At 38.4% G+C, this 19687-nt stretch overlaps 1 protein-coding gene across 12 annotated transcripts in view; it reads right to left on the reverse strand.

Moving 5' to 3' along the window:
* Positions 1-19687, reverse strand: part of PTPRM (protein tyrosine phosphatase receptor type M) — a 479902-nt gene that overhangs the window by 262632 nt on the left and 197583 nt on the right. For all 12 annotated transcript variants that reach the window (XM_040587165.1, XM_040587163.1, XM_040587160.1 and 9 more), the window contains one exon: positions 16777-17070. In XM_040587165.1, coding sequence (XP_040443099.1) covers positions 16777-17070 — 294 coding nt within the window. The remainder of the gene's footprint in view (positions 1-16776; positions 17071-19687) is intronic.

Consider the following 19687-nt stretch of genomic DNA (forward strand, 5'->3'; position numbering starts at 1 on the left):
AAAGATGCAGGAGGTTAGTCACCCTAGAAGCACTTTTTCATCAGTAGAAAAATGATAAGATTTAAAAGATGAATTTAAAATATGAATTTTAAAAAGACTAATTTAAAAGATGAGTAAGAACACTTTGGATCCTCATCTGAATCAGCCTCTTGCAACACCTGTCTACAGAAGTTACTGAAGATACACACTGAGCAGCATAAGCATGGTTCCTGATAGCATATGTAAAAGCTGGAGGTAATTCTTAACTGGCAACTCATACTTCTGCCAAATCTTAGAAAACAAGTTTATGGGAGTAACATTTACTGTTTCCATAGGCACTAAGCTGTCTAAGGAACCACAGTACTTCCTCAAATTCCTCATAGCGATTCTAGGGCAAAGTTAGCAGAAAGATTATTATGAAAATATTGATGAAAACTTTCCAAGTTTGATCACAGAAGGCAAAATTAGTCTAGTCTTGCTGGCTCGTATCTACTTTCCTCAAAATAAAATTACTTGAAATAACAGCATGATGGCAATACAATTACATATAATCAGCATAATCGGATCACTTATTAGTACCTTAAAAAAAAACATTTCTTTGCTTCTCTGATTACTCCTGATAAATACAACAAATTTGCCTCAGAATTTCTTTTTCAGAAATAGACCATTATTAGTTTAAAAAAAACATTCTGATGTTATTTGAATTACTGTTTTATCAACTATGCTTTTCAGGATTATGCCTACACAACCTATTTCGTAATATGGCTTATACATTAAAGGCTATCCAAAACTGGTGTCAAACATGATGAATTAAATGGGAGAATTAATGAGAAGGAGAAAAGAGGTTTTCTCCATGGATTTAAGCAAAAACAAAATGCTGGAAATCAGCAAAAAAAAGTAGGCCCAAGTTGGACTGAATTAATGAGCTTCAGCCAGAGCAAAAGTTTAACTTCTGTCAAAGCAAAGGACTCAAGGGTCTCTTGATCCTCATTTAGAAAGCTTCTATTTGAAATTACTTTACTCCTTCCCCTCTCCCCTCCTCAACAGGAGATTGATTGCACTTTCACTTCTCCTTACCTACCCACCTGAAAACGCTGTTCTGCTTTTTGACCTTTTTGTTTTGTTAGGATATTGCTGTAATGAGTGTCAACTTTTGCAAGTCTTAAACTCTGACCAGGTAAAGGCTTACTGACCCATGATAACTTCTGCATCTTCCTGCAGGTTGTCTCAATTCTAGAGCAATCTTGAGATGCAGCACAGTTCAGCTTCTCTTTTCCACTGGAAAAAGTGATTCCAGTCATAATCTCAACATCTAATACCACTGCAATACCGTTGAAACCTTCTTCCCTTTCCCAAACAGCAAAAACTCTAATTTTTGCAATCCATGGAAACTCAAAGCTGAAAAGAGGCCAAAAATATTTTTCTCCCATATCATGTGCCCTGTGCTTTTACTATAGCATGACAAAATTCTCATCTGAATTCATGGTCAATTTTGTACTATCCAAGACACATGACATCATTTTTAAAAGGGTATCTGAGTAGCATATATTTAGCATTTCACACAGAATAAAATCAAAGATGTTCGCTACTACTTTAAATGATATTAAATGTATTTTACTTATTAAGTTAAAGAAAGTATCTTCTGAATTCATTTAGCAACCTTAAATTTGGTGTTTAGCATGAGAAATAGCACAAGTAGATATATGCCTACAGATACCAGTGCACATAGCTGTCACGTATATTTTGTTATCAGTTTCTTACCAACTGTTTGTGTAACTTTGTCAAAATTAAGATTTAGACTGAAATGACTACTCTTCCTCTTTCATCATGCTGGAAAATTTTAGCAAACATAGCTCAGCTTTTTCTAAGAATGAGTTTAAAATTAGTTTATTGAACGTTATGTGTCTTTTCACCATCATGTAATAGATCCACCATCCCTTCTGGGCCAGAAATAATATGGTGTAAAAATTAAGAAAAAATAAATTGGTTACATGTGCTTATAAAAATAAACATAGATTTATGAATTGTAAATCTGAGTTATAAATAAGTCACCATTTACTTACAGTCTAAGAACTTCATAATAAATGTTTGCTCCAATTAGTTGCTCAGCTGTACTAGATGTACCCTTTTTGATCAAGATACTAAGCTATTACCTATGAAGAAATAATTAAACATTTATGTGGCTCTGTGATGTACTCATGTTCACAGAATTCTCTGAAGACTACCTTCTTTTTCTTCATGCATCTTTAAGACAATGCAAAGGCTGTGTTGCCCTGCCATTTCAGCATTTCAACATTAGACTACAATTGTTACAGAAGACACGTAAGTCCATGCCATTTAAAAATTCTCTATAACAGAATATATCTCAAACCTTCTCATTTTAAGGAAAAAAACTCTACTCTGATCCACTGGACAACTGTGGATCTGTAAAGCTCCAAATGCCAAAAAAAAAAACTTTAGATGTTATCTAATTGTAAATCACACAGTTTTAGCAATCAATGCATAAATCAGTTTGCAGAGATTAAAACAAAAGGAAAGAAATCTACAAACTGGCCTCAGCAACCTGCAGTAGCATCCAGGAAGCGGTTGGTGTACAGCATGAAAATGAATGTAGAACAGTATTTTTCTGACAGATTTTAAGATATTAATGCTGACTGCTTTCATAAGCAATGGTCTATAAGTCAAAGGACTAACAATAAAGTGGTAGTACAAACAGAAGTAAATGATCACTTTGAATTTTAGTAGAAAGTCTCTGAAAATCATCATTATGAAAATAACCTATTTTCAAGTCAATTGTTTTAGGAACTCAGTAAAATATTGTACATTAACTGCTTAGCAGCAATTGTATCGTAACACAGAATAAAATATATTAGCTTTGGAAGATTCATGCCAAACTATTCTGTGATGTTAATAGAGCAGAAATAGATTGGTTTAACAGATTCATAAGTAAGATAAAATGCATTTTTACTCAGTCAAGAGTCCAACTTTTCTGTATGTGTAAGAAATGTGTTTTGAGATTTGGCATATACACTTTGTTTAAATACTGAACAGATAATATAGTAAGAGGAATCTGTTTACAAGTAATAGACTTGTGTCTAACAGATAACAAAAGGTCAACAAAATACTTCTATTCATATGGAGCTCAAATGACTGTATGGAAGAAGCATCATGCATCTGTTAGTTAAATGAGAGTGATTCTGAGCTTTGCAGTTGCCTTCAAAACTCTGATACCAAAACATTTTCAAATGCTCATTTTTGCTGCAGCTCCCTTTGAAAGATTATGTAGAAATGAACAGGGTAGCCTCACAATGTTTTTGGTTTTTTTGTTGGTTTTGTTTTGGGGTTTTTTTTGAGACCCCAGTATCTCAGTATCCCGGTATTGGAAAGCAAAGTGTCCATCTCAGTCAGTAATTTGAAAGTTTGAAAATTGGAATATGTTATCACTTCTTGTACTAGAAACAGCTCTGTTCAAAATTGAACAGAATCCTGAGAAGATGGCCTTAGAAAGATTCTACTTCTTCATGAACATTCTTAGTCATAGACTGAGACAAAGTTGATGTTAAATAAAGAGAAAAACAGACTGAGAAGCCCTATCTGCATAACATTACACTGAATTAGTGCAAGACTTGATTCAACCACCAGAATTTTTCATCTCTTTTTACAGAAAGTGAAAAAAATAATGAAAGAATTTTTAGTTTCTTTTTAAAACAACTAACAATGCAATGCTATTTGTCAGTGAAAGGTTTTTTGACAAAAGAAATGCTTTCATTGATTATCCTGAATTATAAATTACAGCTCTCTAATTCTTCCTCTTATAAATGAATACTCTTCACAATCTAGCCTTACATGTCAGACAAAAAGATGAAACTTTTATAATGGAAATTTAATTATAGTACAATTTTTGCCAGTTGTCATTCCAAAGTCATCTATAATTATGCTCAGGTCATTAAAAATTATTTTTTTCATTTACTTGGCCAAACATGCCAGTTACACATCAGTTCATCCTCTCAAACTCAATGCTGTACAACAGTAATTAAGTAACTTATTGAATATTTTTTGGTGTTTTTTTTTTCTTTTTAAGCTAATTGCAAACAAAACATCTGCAGAAACAGTCAAAACAAAGAGCAACTGACAGACAGTTTGATTTTTGTTTCCAAAGAACATAAATTTTTAGAAATGAAAAGGCACTTCTGCATGTCAGGAGTAAACACTTATTATTGCCTTTTTGCTTTACATCCATTTTTCCGTATGTATAATACTAAAAGGTAACAGTCCACCATAAATATAATTTTCTACTGCAAAATTTCTGGACCAAAACACCTTCAGAGGGCTTTTTGAAAGTTTGGAATAATGAACTAATGGATAAAACTCCCTTTCCCAAAAGAAAACCCTCTTTTTCCTCACTAGGAACTGGGTCAAGCTTAACAGAATGAATAAGCATCAACTAAAGGCACAGATAATTTTTAATATATTTAAAATAATAAAAAGGGTGCTCAAAGGATGGTATATATTGAAAGACAGTTAAATGCAGACATCAGAAGTATAAGTTTGAAAACATAGTTGTTAAAAAACATGTTAGATGGTTGGTCATATTTCTCATTCTAAAAAAGATCATCCTGTGGATGTACATGAGTACTGAAATGCAAGAGCCTTAAATCCTTAACTTTGTTGGCAGTCTTATTTTAATCTCTCTTTTTTTTTTTTTTTTTGTTTTAATATAGTATTTCATCATAATGTTATGCATGGTGTGTCCCAATTTTATTTCTTACTTCTTTTTAGATATTTAAGTATTTGCTTGCTTAATGTCTTCACAGTCAAATGCTTTATTTTTGGGGGGCTAGAAGCCATGTAGGTACAGAGTAGCAAAAAAGAATATAAAGCAGCTTTCCTCCCTCAAACATTTGTTGCCTATAGGAATGAGTCTGGAAGAATCTCAGTTCCAGAGGGAAGCCCCTCCCTGCCTAACCGACACACTAAGCAGTAATTAGATGGATTATCAAACTATATATATATATATATATATATATATATATATATATATATATATATATATATATATATATATTTGAATGTATAGAAATGAAGGTCTAGCACTCTTTGAACTGTTTCAGCTTTATTTTTCTGTAATTGTAAACAGAAATGTGATGCACGCTTGCTGACCAGAAGAGACCCTTGGACTGTAGGACAGCATTACCTATTTACAGCACTGCAGTGACCTAGCACCCTGAAGAGGAAGAGATAAATTTTTTTCCCTCCAAATTCAGGGTACTTCTTCATCAGGATTTGCCAAGATTTCAGGTCTCAAACCAGACACCTAATCTACAGTCTAGGCTAAAAATTTGTAATGTACTTTACGGCAAAAGGTAGTACCAGAAAAGGCAGAACTCACAGCACCAGTTCTTCCTTCCGGGAACCTTCAGGAGGCTGGACTGGATTCTCTGTACAGTTCTACATTTGTAAAACAAACAGCTTTACCAAGACAAAATGCTTCCCAAGCAAAAAAAGAAAATGGAAAGCACCTGAGGGGTGTCATTGTTTTCCTTTGAAGTGAGGTAGAATTAATGTACCATTCATTCTGCAAAACTCCAACTTTTCTTTTTCATAAGCAATATTTTTAAAACAGAAAACCAAAAGGCTCAAAACTTAATCACAGTGTTTCAACATAATTCCTGGTTGTTTCATGCTTCACAGATGCTCCAATAGAATTGTGCTGCTATGTGTTTTTAACAGCTGGCCAAAGTTGCTGGGCAAGATAGCACATGGTCTAGCAGTCTCGAACAACAAAGTGAGCCTTAAAATAATAAAACAGAGGAGCATGCCAGTCTGTTCCTCCATTTCTGTCTCTCAATACCCTTTAAAACCTTTGGCTAATTTCATCCAAATAACTTGTTTCAAATATAAATAAATTTGATGCAGTCCTGCCAGAATTTACTCCCAGAGGATGAGAGAAAGCCAAACTAGTGCCCTTATTCAGGAGGCTCAAGGCAGACAAGCATAAGTCTAACATCAAACACTCTGTTTGACAGCAGATTCCTGGTTAATTGGGTGCTGGCTCTTACCTTGCAAGTCTGTCATAAGGGAAAATGGGATTACAATTGTAAGGTGGTGATGCTTAGCAGACAGATCTTTCAGAAATTAGGCTTCCATTGTCTGTGGGACATTTTATTTACCTGGCTTCTAAAGTAGATGGCTAAGTAGTTCACTCAAAATTTTTCTTTTAATTACAAAACCTGTTATTTACAGCCTAAATCCCTTTTGGTCATAGGAGTGGGTGATACGTTCATAAATATATATGAAGGAAAATCAGAACTGGATCAATGGGAATATACATCTGTGTGCAAGTTTATACACACATATACGGTCTCAGGCACACATAATTATTTAATTTTTAGACATAAATTGAAGAAGTAGATAAACTTTGGCCATTTCAAATGTATAAGTTATTTTGCTTTGGTTTTGGATAAGACCTTCTCCATTGATCAAGTCAGAGGAAAAGCCATCCTTTCCTGTCTAATTTGCTATGGTTTTGCCAAAAAATCAGCATTATTAACAATGAGGTAGTATGGCATAACTGGATGTGAAAACTGCAATAACTGATGTGAAAATTGCCTTCAGAAGAGGGGAGAAAGTGCTCAGCACAAAGCTGTTAAGGATAAATTCAAGACACCTGTGGAACTTCACAGGGAAGGCACCTACATGCAAAGCATTCCCTTTTCTGTATTTCTAATTGTGTTTAATAATAGAGTACCAATGCATTTATTTAAATCTGCAGTAATAATATTTCTGAAAAGAGAGATCCAAAGCATCCATGGAACGGTTCATGCTCAGTTTGTTCAGAACAATATAATACTAAGGGATGCCCTATTAATATTTTTCACAAGTATACCTAATATACCACTTCTATTAAAGATGCCCACATACCAGTCTTCTTTTTATAACCACTACACTCCCAGCTTGCTGGGGTTTTTTTTTTCGCTCAATACTGAGAAATTCTTCCTGAATCAAAGTTGGGTAAAATAATTTTCTGCGTGTGTTTTTTGAGCTTATCCTTCTAATTAATAAGAGACCGCAACAAATCTGGAGATGGAGATGTCATAGGAGAAATCATATCATCTACTTTTTCATAAGGGTCATTATGTTTCCTTCACATTCCTACTACCTGGCAGATGTGAAATTAATAATTTTGCCCCTCAGGTTTGCTTTAAGATGATGAAGGTTCATTTGTCTCAAAGAGCAGGTTAATTTCTTCCTCTGCAAATGTTTTGAAATAGGAATCTAATAAAGTGAAGAACTAAGTCTTCATTTATATGACTGCTTTTCACATGACCAAAGACAGTCCTACCTGGCATTTCTTTTTACAAACACTCAGATTCCACCTCTATATAAATCCAGCTTTCCTTGCCAGGAAAGAATCCTAAATGCTTCTCCTCATTGTAATGAGGAGTTCCTGAAAACAAACAAATTTGACAGTCAAGTTTCATACTCTGTCTCCTTATCATCATTAGAATGTGTCTGCATTCCTTACACACTCCAGCACACCTGTCAGAGACAGGGCCAACAGACCTAGATTTTGCAGCAGTTTTCCTGTCTTCTTTGTGGTGGGGAGGGAAAAGGTTCTGCTTTGCCAATGAGACCTCTGGATGTTGTAACTAAACCAAAAATATGTACTTACAGACAGGTGAAGAGACAAAAGTGCAGGGATTAGTAATAACATCAGCTTGTTTGGTGGCTGATGTTAGGAAAAGTGTGTGTGCACAGGCTGAAGATTCACTGAATGGACAACCAACCTGTGATTTCCCCTGTGAAGGAAAGACATACTTGGGATGAAAGGGCAGATACCTTGATAATGTTTTATTTTCTAAAATAAAATGTTTATTTTTCCCTATCATTGGCAACCACAAATCTGAAGTTTCCAGAATGATGTAGTGGAACTCAAACTTTTGTCTATGATAAAAAGTCTTACCATCATGCTGTACCTCACTGTTTATATAGCGTTGGGGAAGGACAGGAATACAGTGGAGATCATGATACATCCCTGCTTGTGAAAGCAGACTCCAGGAGAATTTACTAGACACCATGGTGACAGCTCCTCTTCCCATAGTTTGACAGAAACTCGGAATCACAGAATTGTTGAGGGAGGAAGGGTCTGGTCTGTCTGGCCTAATCACCCCGTACCCCACCCTTGCTCAAAGAAGGCCAACTACAGCAGGCTGCTCAGTACCAAGGCCAGACAGCATTTCAGTATCTCCACTGCTCTGCCCTCACCTAAAAACTTTTTCATTGCAGAAGGCTGCCAGAGTCACCAAGCATGACTTCACCTTTGTGAAGTCATGCTGACTTCTCCTGATCACCTTTTTGTCCTTTGAGTGCCTGAAGATGGTTTCCAAGACTGGTTGTTCCATCACCTTCCCAGGGATTATGGTGAGGCTCACTGACCTCAAGTTCCCTGAGTCTTCCTTCTTGCCCTTCTTGAAGATCAGAGTGGCATTTGTTGCACATGCATTTTCTGCTGTTTACTGCATCTTCTTTACTTTCATGGGCTTAAAGGACTCCCAGAGAGGAATTACAGATAGAGACAAAGAGGAAGAGAACAACCAAGGGTGGCTCTCTGGCTTCCCAGACCCTAAAGGCAAGAAAGGAAGTCTGGAGGAAGGAAGAATTTCCCTTAGTTCAGGAGGATCACACTACAGATCATTTAAGCAAATTTGACACCCACAAATCCATGGGCCCCAATAGGATGCGCTCCCTAGTGCTGAGGGAGCTGGCAGATACTACTGCCAAGCCACTCTCCCATCATCTTTGAAAGGTTGTGGAGGACAGAAGTGCCTGAGGACTGGAAGAAAGCCAATGCCATTCCAGTCTTCAAAAAGGGCAAGAAGAAGGACTCAGGAAACTACAGGCCTGTCAGCCTCATCTCCATCCCTGGAAACATGATGAGACAGCTTATCCTGGAGGTCATCTCAAAGCATGTGGAGGAAAGAAGGTCATCAAGAGTAGTCAACATGGATTCACCAAGGGGAAGTCATTCCTGACCAGCCTAATAGCCATCCATGATGGAATGGCTGGCTGGGTAGATGAGGGCAGAGCGGTGGACGTTGCCCACCTTGACCCAGCAAGGCTTCTGACACTGTCTCCCATAACAGCCCCGGAGGTCAGCTCAGGCCGTGCGGGCTGGATGAGGGGACAGTGAGGCGGATCGAGAGCTGGCTGGTGGCAGAGCTCAGGGGCTGTGACCAGCAGCGCAGAGCCCAGCTGGAGGCCTGTAGCTGGCGGGTTCCCCAGGGCTCAGCGCTGGGCCCAGCCCTGTCCAACGGGCTCACCAGCGCCCTGGGTGAAGGGGCAGAGCCCTCAGCAAGGCTGGCGGTGACACAGCCCCGGCAGGAGCGGCTGGTACCCCAGCGGCTGCGCTGCCCTTCAGCGAGGCCTGGGCAGGCTGGAGAGCTGGGCGGGGGGGGACCGAATGCAGTTCAGCAAAGGGGGTGCCATGGGGGCCTGGGGGGCATCGGGAGGAACGTGGCCAGCAGGTGGAGGGAGGTGATCCTGCCCCTCTGCTCTGCCCTGCTGAGGCCGCACCTGGAGCGCTGTGTCCAGTGCTGGGCTCCCCAGTTCAGGAGAGACAGGGAACCGCTGGGGAGCGCCCAGCGGAAGGCTGTGGAGGGGATGATGAGGGGACTGGAGCATCTCCCTTGTGAGGACAGGCTGGGAGAGCTGGGCCTGTTCCGCCCGGAGAAGGGAAGACCGAGAGGGGATCTTATCAATAAGCACAAATATCCCATGTGTGAGTGTCAAGAGGACGGGGCCAGGCTCTTTTCAGCGGTGCCCAGCGACAGGACAAGGGGCAACGGGCACAAACTGCAGCACAGGCAGCTCCATCTGAATATGAGGAAGGACTTCTTTACCCTGAGGGTGACAGAGCAGTGGCACAGGCTGCCCAGAGAGGCTGTGGAGTCTCCTTCTCTGGAGACATTCAAAACCTGCCTACCTGAGATTCTGTGCGACGTGCTCTAGTAGAACCTGCTTTACCAGGGGATTGGACTAGATGATCTCTAGAGGTCCCTTCAAACCCTGACCATTCTGTGATTCTGTGATTAAGTGAGTTGAAAGAGATTTTTAATGGAAATTTGGATTGTTTTGTTCTTTCTTGTCCCAAGAGCTCCAATAAGACAAGGAAAAGCTGTTCTGTAAGACAGCATCAGAGAAACCAGTTCAGTAAGGAACAACCTGGGTGCTTGTTTTCAGTTAAGTGGCTGCAAAGGAAGAACTTTTATATAGTAGTCACAGCTGGACATCACTGTATTTTCATTAGGGCGCTTTCAAGGAAGATGCATTTTTTTGTTTCCTAATCAGAGTTAAGTGACAACTGACACAGATACATGGACATACATCCCAGTAGGTAATATTTTCTTGGAATTCTATTAAAATCTAAGCTTACCTTCTGCACATCCAAAAGCTGTGATTTACCTGCTACACTGCAGAAAATCCAATACTAGCTTTTACCCTTAAGAAAAAGTGGATCTTATATGGGGATGATTTGTGTATCAGAAAGGCATTAGGAGAAAGACAGTACTGTAGGCATTCTTCATTACGAATTTCTATTGAAACTGTAAGTTACTTTCCCAATAAAACCATACATGAAATGTTAAATTCACTGTGGACTTCCTATTCTGATAAATCAAGCAACTTTCTACTAAAGTTTATTACAGCTCCAGGTTTGGAATGGTGACTTTAGAAATACCATTGAATTTTTCTAGGGAAAATAAAATGGTGCAATATCTGCAGCTCTCCTTCTCAGGGTTCAGGTGTCTGTGATCTGAGATCTAGCTCTGATATAACACAGATGCACAGCCTTGATTCAAATTTCTGAGAAAATTGCTAAGTTCTGAGAAAGCTGTAAAAAAGAACCTGTGGTACAGCTTCAAGTTGACATTTTCTTATGATTGTAAAACTAAGTGACGTTAAAATACTTTGTTATATGCCTGAAAAAACCCTGAACTGATTCCCAGGCAGAACCCCAAGGTACAGCAACAAAAAGGAAGAACTTAATTCCCAGTGACAGAAACATCCTTCCTCTTTTCTTGAGACAAAAAGGTCAAAAGATTCAAAGAAGGCTGCAAGGACAGAGAAAGACAGCCACCATTTCAATGTAGAAAATTTCTTAGGAAGGAACTCATCTTTCCTAATAATGATATAGAATGGGGAAGGACATGGACATAAGCAGAAAGTACCACCGAGATTCAAGACCGACTAGGGCATGAACACTGACAATGGGAGAAACTAACTACAGAATGAATGACAAAAGAAGTTGGGAGGGTGTAAAATAGGGAAAAGCAACTGCAAAGATGATTGAGCATTCAGAATGTCATACACTAGGGGCTGTAGACTGTCCATCTTGTAGGATTTGGCAAGTGCTCCATGTCATGGGGCAGGAGGGAAGTGGTGGCATGGGGTACTATCTGGTGTACCCCAGCACATTGACTTTGCATGCAGGGTTCAAGGCGGTTGCTGGCCCGTATCACTTGCCTAAAGATATTTTTGTCTGTTGCAACCTGATACAGTTGGAAAGTGTATGACAGTAAAGTACTGTAAAATTTGTAGGTACTATCTAAAATGGGTAGATGGGGAAGATTAAGAGTTTTTTATTTTGGCTTTGAATCAGGCTACAATTTTTAACGGTGAACTATCTTCCCTATGTGAATACTGTATTTCCATGCAGTTTTTCAAATGGCTATAGACCTTATATGCTTGTAAGTTATGCACCCCTTTTAGCAATGATAAGGAGACAACAGGGAACTTAATTAACATTCCCAGGTAAAAGTAGGGTTGTTGATCTGGTCCATGTCTGATCGTTTTCTGGATCTGGTAACAGGAGATGACGTCTTAATTGATCAGAGGGAAGAGGATGTTCATCCCATCAGTGAGCATTTTGGCAAATGCCGATTTTTTCACCATGACACTGATGTTGATGGGCAGCACAGAACTAGCGAAGTAGTTTTGACACCTTGGAAAATCACCCAGCTGAAGCCAAAGCAGTGAGCAAAATGAGTAAAATTAAAAAGAATAATCTTTAAGAACAGGGATTTAAAGAGTTCCTCTGCTCTGTTCTTCCAGATTGCAACAAGCCTTCCAGGAGTGACAGACAGTTTACAGCTAAACTGCAGCAGTGATTCAAGAGCTAAGTTGTGCTGGGAGTAACAGCTTTCCTCCTGACAAGATCAGGTGATGGGATAGAAGAGAGAGCAAAATGAACTATGTTAATCAAAACATCCCTGTTACTTCCTTGTACAAGGAATGTCTGAATTCTCTGCATGGAAAATTATTGGTTAAATTGACAGTGATTATTTTTGCAAATACTCCAGGGCAACAATTGTGTCTTAGCACAGAGAAGTAGAGTTCTGACTGTAAAAAAACCCTATAATTTGTGGATAGTTCATGAGAAGTTTCTTTCATGACAGTTTTTTATTTTTTTATTATTATTATTTTCTTAAATTCCAATACAGTTTTCTGGTTCAGGAAAGGAAAAGATGCTTATTTTCTAGGATTATTCCAAATGTCACAGTGAAAAAGAAACACAATGAGAAAACAGCAACGATTTTCCCCTGGCAGGGCTTAAAAATCCCCTCCCTTAGCAGAAGAGAGTATTTTATTTTACTTTTTCTTCCTAAGCTAGTAGCTGGCTTTAAGCTATAACTGTTCACCAGCAGATTCAAGAAACAACATTGCTTAGAAAGAATATTTCCTAATAGGGAGGCCATAGTACAAAAAATTTACAAGAGCTCATTTAGCAGTTCTGGATTTGCCAGGAGACTGTTTTCACGGTGGCACTGTCTCATCATCAGAATGCAGGGACACATACTGGATCAAGATTTGTATCATGCAATGCATGTCAAAGACAAAACATGTTGCAAAACACTGAAATAAATAATTCTACCCATGGAAATATTGATATGGGAAGAGGAAACTAGCCTACCTTATCAATATTTCAACATTCCTACTTAGGTTTTACTATGGACAGTTCTACTCGTTGCGGGTCAGATTTTGAGAAGATTTGATTCTGGACTTTTACAGGCACCACAGAATTCCCAATCTACTTCAGTAAGGCATAACAGGGGTTTTTTTAATAACTATTGATTCTCAGATTCTCAAACTTATTATATCACATATGATAGCGGCACTGTTGGTTCTGTGCTTACACACAAGATGATGTCTTTGGTTCAAATATTTGTGCAGCTACTTAGTAGCTAGCAATGTCTGGGTGGTCGAGGTCTCCATAGCAGTGGCTGGCATCGAGAGCTTCACACTGAGCTAATAGTCTTATTTCTCAGATAATGGTGTCTGAAGTGTGAAACATTCTGATATTCTGCCCCTAAATAACTCTAATTGTGAGCCACAACTATGGAATTCTCATTTTACAACTATACCAGAGTGAAAATGTACGTCAGAGAAATTTGAGATACACTGTATAATGCATGTGTTCTGTCATGTATCTCCTGAGGAATTTTCTTCCCATCTCTGCCCGCCCCCCTTTTATTGTAAATGGCAACACTCTTCTAGGTTCATAACACCATATGAGACAGCTGTGGGAAGAAGGAGCTTTGAGCATAGCAACTGGTGATTCAACATCCAGACAACTTGGAAAGCCTCAATTTTAGACCTTGAAAAGAAAAAAACCCCACCTTTTTTTCAAAGTCTTGCTCAAATGTGGTTCACAGTGGCCAAAATCCATTAAAATTCTCTTTTTGAAACTTGAATTCCATGTTCTAGGTTAAATCTAATCCAGACCTAAATGTAATTCTTTGGCTTTCCTGAACACTAGACTGAAAGAGCACTTACATTTATATTACATTTCAACAAAAGGAAGCAAAGCACTTTAGAAAGTATGCAACTGCTCCACTGAGGGTGATGCAACCAAGTGAGGATTTTTTTTTCCTTTGCATTCTAATTATAGATGCTTTTATTTACTAAAGTTACAGATAAGACTTGTCTATTACAAGCCTCTGAAATCTCATCTTGCTAAAATGAAAACATATTTCAAATGCTTTGGAGAACTATTAAGATTATTGAATGTCTAGCATATTGCTTCAAGTTTCCAAGTGGTTCACTAGACCCCTAGGGAACAGGCAAGCAGCATACAATTATCACAGTAATTAAAAAGGTGCAATGACTCTTCTCTTAAAGACTCCTGTTTTATTAACTCTATGGTATGCTTTGGAGACTGGCATTATTTTACTCCTACCCAGCTTAATTATACCGTCATTAGTTTATCAGCATCTCTTTTTAAGCCCCTGGGCCAGTTATTAGCATGTCACTTGCTAACAGTTAACCAATAACCACCACCCCTTCAAAGCAGGATCTTCTGCTATAAAAAAGCCAATTTGTAGAGACAGATTTAATATCATCATTCAATTTATTTTTTTCAGTCAGCCATCACTTTCTGCTTTTAATTTAAGGGGGTTACTGTTTAGCTTAATGAAAACACAAATAATGCTGATGTATTACAAGGCATTACCAGGTAATAAAACACTTCCAGTACATAGTGGTTTATGAGACTGGATGCATGTTTTAATACTCAACAGTATGTACCACTGAAAAGACCAGAAAGCGTACGATGTTGTTAAATTAACTAAAATTCTGGATTTCTCTGTCTACATGGTCTGGCTGGGATGGACTTAATTTCCTTCACAACAGCCTATAAGATACTGTGTTTTGTATTTGTGACTAAAACAAGGTTGATAACACACCAGTGCCCTGAATGCTGCTAAGCAGTTCTTGCACAGCCTCAAGGCTGCCTTTTATTCCCACTCCCCCCCAGAGAGTAGATTGGAGGTGGACCAAGAGGCGGGGAGGGGACACAGTGGGAGCACCTGACTTCATCTCTTCAAAGGGATATTCCATACCATATGATGTCATAGTCGGCAATCAAAGCTCAAGGAAAGGAGAAAGAAGGGGGGATGTTCATTGTTTTGGTGTTTGTCTTCCCAAGTAACCATTATGTGTGCCAAGGCCCTGCTTCTCAGGAAGTGGCTATCTAACAGCTGCCTGCCAATTGTAAACAGTGAATAAATTTCACTCTGCTTGTAAGCATAGCTATTGCTTCCCCTACTAAACTGTCTTGATCTCAGTCCATGAGTCTTCTTGCCTTCCTTCTGTTTTCTCCCTGTCCCATGGCAGAGTGAGTGGCTGTGTGGCTGGCATCAACCCACCACACTCTCTAACCCTTTAGTACAGACAGGCTGACCTATACAGCACCCGATGTTACATTAAATAATCATATAAGCAGATGATCAAACTATGAGAAAAACTGTTTTCATTGTAAAATAACTGAAGTACTTGCATATTAAATACATATTTACCTTCTCTAGACAGACAATTTTACATTATTATGAACGGCATAGTGACCCAGAAACCCTTCTAAAGGGAACTCAGATTTATTTTTGTGCTTTGCTTTTGACTCAGCTGAAGTTATCTTAATCCAGTAAAGAAAATCTTACAAATACTAAATGCTTTACTATTATTATAACTTAGCTGTACTGCTTTTTTATAATTTTCATTAAATACTTCTTTCCAGTAATGAGAGGAAGGAAAAAAGCAAAAAGAATATTAAAGAGTTAGTACTTGCATAAGCTTCTGTCTTTAAAAACATAATATTCTACTTCTGACAGCAACTATATTTCATTCCGTACTTGACATCACACCGAGTTCAACTGAAATGCCATTCAGCCCCTGACACGTGGCTAGGTGACTTTACAAAAAGCGGCTTTACTTACTTTTACTTTTCATACACAATGGAAATACATAATTATTTCTGTTGAAGTATGTAATTTTTCCTGTTAAAAAGACAAACAATACCAAGCCATTCCTTAAAACGTTAGGGTCAGTAAGCTAATACAATTTGCTTAGTCCTGTGTCCTCTAGGTACATTTCTGCCTATCTTCCACCAACTTTACGGCAGCAGGAAGAAGATTCACAATATTGGGGGAAAATACTAGTGACAAAAAAAAAAAATTCCAGGTCACAGTATACTCCATTATTTTCTGAGCAGCTGAATCCCAAATTAATATCACTGCCACTCTTTCTGAAAATTACTGTAAAACTGTTTTTGTATAATATATTTACTTTGTATCTTTTTACAGTCAAAGGTCAGCACTATAAATTATAATATCCAAAACAGGAGGCAAGACTACTACACAGCGCCACAAATCACACTATCTCATTTAATGAAAAGACATGCTGTCAGTCACTCAAGAAAGCAGTCCTTTGTTAAACCTCATCTGTTAACTGAAACTGAACAGTGTATACTTTTGTTCTTACATAGGATCTCCTTCCACTTTACAAACATTTGAAACACCTGACATTGAAAAAAGGAAAAAAAGAAATTTTATCCAAAACAAACAAAATCTTTAACAAGCTTGGGATACTAGCAAAAAAAAAAAAAAAAAAAAAAAGAAGAAGAAAAAAAAGATTAACTAACCTAAAACCCAAACATATGTTGGCAAGGGTGTGTGTGTGTAATGAAACAGAGAGAGCCCAATGCATATCTGTTTATTTATACAGCACTCTACGCTGACCACTTTAAGGCATGCACAGGCATGATTTCATCTGCAATCTACAGTGGCACTGAAGTTTGGTTTCAAGGTCACTGTAGCTGGCAAATGCTAATAGCTTATACTTAAAAACATTCACTCTTAATTCCTGCAGCCTGCTCATTTAAGGTAGACAGTAAAAAACTGCTAGTGAAATAACATACTTATTCAGCCCTAGAAAGATGCTTACAACTTTCCAATCCCTTTGAGTACTCACCAGCACATTTTGTTCTTGTTTTGAGAGCTGGGCCAGGAGATCCAGTTCCTCCTTCACCTGGTCTTGTAAGTAATACACTGATTTCATATTCTGTGTCAGGATCGAGGTGCCCAATCTTATAGCTCGTGGAGTCCACAGGCTGTATATCATACCAGCTTCCACTGGAAGTTCGATACTCAACTTCCCTTTGAATAATGGGTCCATCCCCATTGATAGAATTGGCATTCAACTGTATCCACAGGTAAGTTGCACCGACTGAGGACAGCTGAGGTGGAGCAATGGGAACTGGTGGCTCTGAAGCACAATAAATCACAAAAAGTAGCAATGATTATACCGCCATTTTTTCTACTTCTAAAAAATTCAAATAAGCAATAGGTTTTGTACTATATTAGAGCTGAAGACTGCATAAAAATACGGATATGAAGAAATTTTCACTACATATCACCTTGTTTCCAATAAACTGCAATATGCAAACTCGTCTGCTTATGCACTTGGCGATTTTAACATGAAGCTTTTGTTTATACCATGTAACTTCAAACTGGGTGCAACCGGCATTCTATTCACTAAACATGACACGGCAATTTTTAACTTCCAATACAAAAAGAAATATGAACACAGGTTTTCTTATCAAAAGACAGTTCTTACTGGATGGAGATATAAATCCTACTCAATACTAATATTTTTAAGCTGAAATTGATATTGTAGTCTATCCTTAGACATAGCCAGAACAATGATTTCTGCATGAAAACAAAATTAATTTTTTATCCATTATTTCCCAGGAACTGTAATACTCAGCCTTGATATTTTCAGACTTCTGTGTAGGCAGATTAAATATAGTCCATACTGGGACCGGTGCTGTTTAATATCTTTGTCAGCAACACAGAGAGTGGGATTGAGTGCACCCACAGCAAGTTTGCCAACACCACCAAGCTGTGTGGTGCAGTCGACAGCTGGAGGGAAGGGATGCCATCCAGAGGGACCCTGGAAGGCTAGAGAAGTGGGCCCATGCAAACCTCATGATGTTAACAAGGTCAAGTGCAAGGTCCTGCACCTGGGTCAGGACAATCCCAAGCACAAATACAGGCTGGGTGGAGAATGGATTGAGAACAGGGCTCAGGAGATGGACTTGGTGATGTTGGTTGATAAGAAGCTCAACATGACCTGGCAATGCATACTTACAGCCCAGAAAGCCAACCGAATCCTGGGCTGCATCAAAAGAAGGGTGACCAGCAGGTCAAGGGAGGTGATTCTCCCCTTCTACTCCACTCTTGTGAGACCCCACCTGGAGTGTTGTGCTCAGCTCTGGGGTCCCCGACATAAGAAGGGCATGGACCTGTGGGAGTGAGTCCAGAAGAGGGCCACAAGGATGATCAGAGGGCTGGAGCACCTCTACTATGAAGACAGGCTGAGGGAGTTGGGGTTGTTCAACCTGGAGAAGAGAAGGCTCCACGGAGACCTTATAGCAACCTTTCAATACCTAAAGGAGGCTTATAAGAAAGATAGGGACAGACTTTTTAGTAGGGCCTGTAGTGATAGGAGAAGGGTTAATAGTTACAAACTAAAAGGGGCTAGATTTACATTAGCTATTAGGAAGAAATTCTTTACTGTGAGGGTGGCAAGACACTGGACTAGGTTGCCCAGGGAAGCTGTGGATGCCCCGTTTTGTTCAAGGCCAGGCTGGATTTTGAGCAACCTGGTCTATTGGAAGGTGTCCCTGCCCATGCCAGGGGGGTTGGAACTAGATGATCTTTAAGGTCCCTTCCAGCCTAAACCATTCTATGATTTTTCACGTCCTATTATCTTTGTTAAATAGAAGGAGTTTCTAAATGAGAGCTGGGGGAATTGTTGAGTCTTTACTATGAGTCTGACTGTATTTCATGTAATTGCTTGTTTTCACTAACAACCATACAGAAGCAGTACTCTTTCTCACTGAGCAAGCATGTGTGCAATCTCTTGATAGGCTGCATTGTAAAGATTTTAAAAGTGAGCAAAATTTTAAAAACACTTTTATTTATTAGGTGATGGACATCTTATTTTAAATTAAACTGCTGAAGTAATTTGCAGACATGTCTTTTTAAAGGTAAATAAATTATTTTTTCCCTATTGATTAAGCAGGAAATTACTTTGCTGTTTCATGCGTCACATCTGTGTAAAATTCACCTTCCCATTGGTTAAAATATATTTAAGTAGAATAAAACCAGGCCACTGTAATAAGGCCCTGTTTGATCAAATATTCTTTAACGTACCTATCAGTAAACATTGCCACCTTCTTAAGGCTACACAGACTACATAATGAGCACAGAACATCTCCCTTTCCTAAGCTGTGGATTGAGATTTATTCTCTTCTGCTAACCATTTCCTAACATGTTGAGGTATAGGTAGTCAAACAGAAGAAAAGTTTAATTTATAAATTTCCCAATTTTCTCAAGGACTTCAAAGTCAGAGTTAAAGAACATAAAAGAATGAAACATAAGGGAGAAAGGAACTCTGGAAATAAGTATTGGTATTTCCTGAGAAAAAGTAGAATTGTAGAATTGCTTTTTTAACAAACACGTAATTATCCTATGTGATCCTACCTTTTTTCATGTACAGAAAGAATACTCAACTCACAGAACACTAAGTACATTGAAGATTACTGTGCCTCAGACAGTTTCTAATTAACACTATACACTTGTACATAAGCTTCAATCTGTGCAATCTGTTAGTAATCGCTAAAATATCACATCACAAAATAGTAAACATAGGCAGTGGTATTAGATATATTTTCACCTTAACAAAACTAATTGATTACTATCATGAACATGATAAAATGGGCAACAATCCAGAATGTCTCCAAAGATGTCTACTAATTATTACTGATTGGGATAGACATAAAAATGGTTTAATATATTTTGATAGATTCCAGTACATA

Source organism: Falco naumanni, chromosome 3, assembly GCF_017639655.2.
Source record: "Falco naumanni isolate bFalNau1 chromosome 3, bFalNau1.pat, whole genome shotgun sequence".
NCBI classification, from domain to species: Eukaryota; Metazoa; Chordata; class Aves; order Falconiformes; family Falconidae; genus Falco; species Falco naumanni.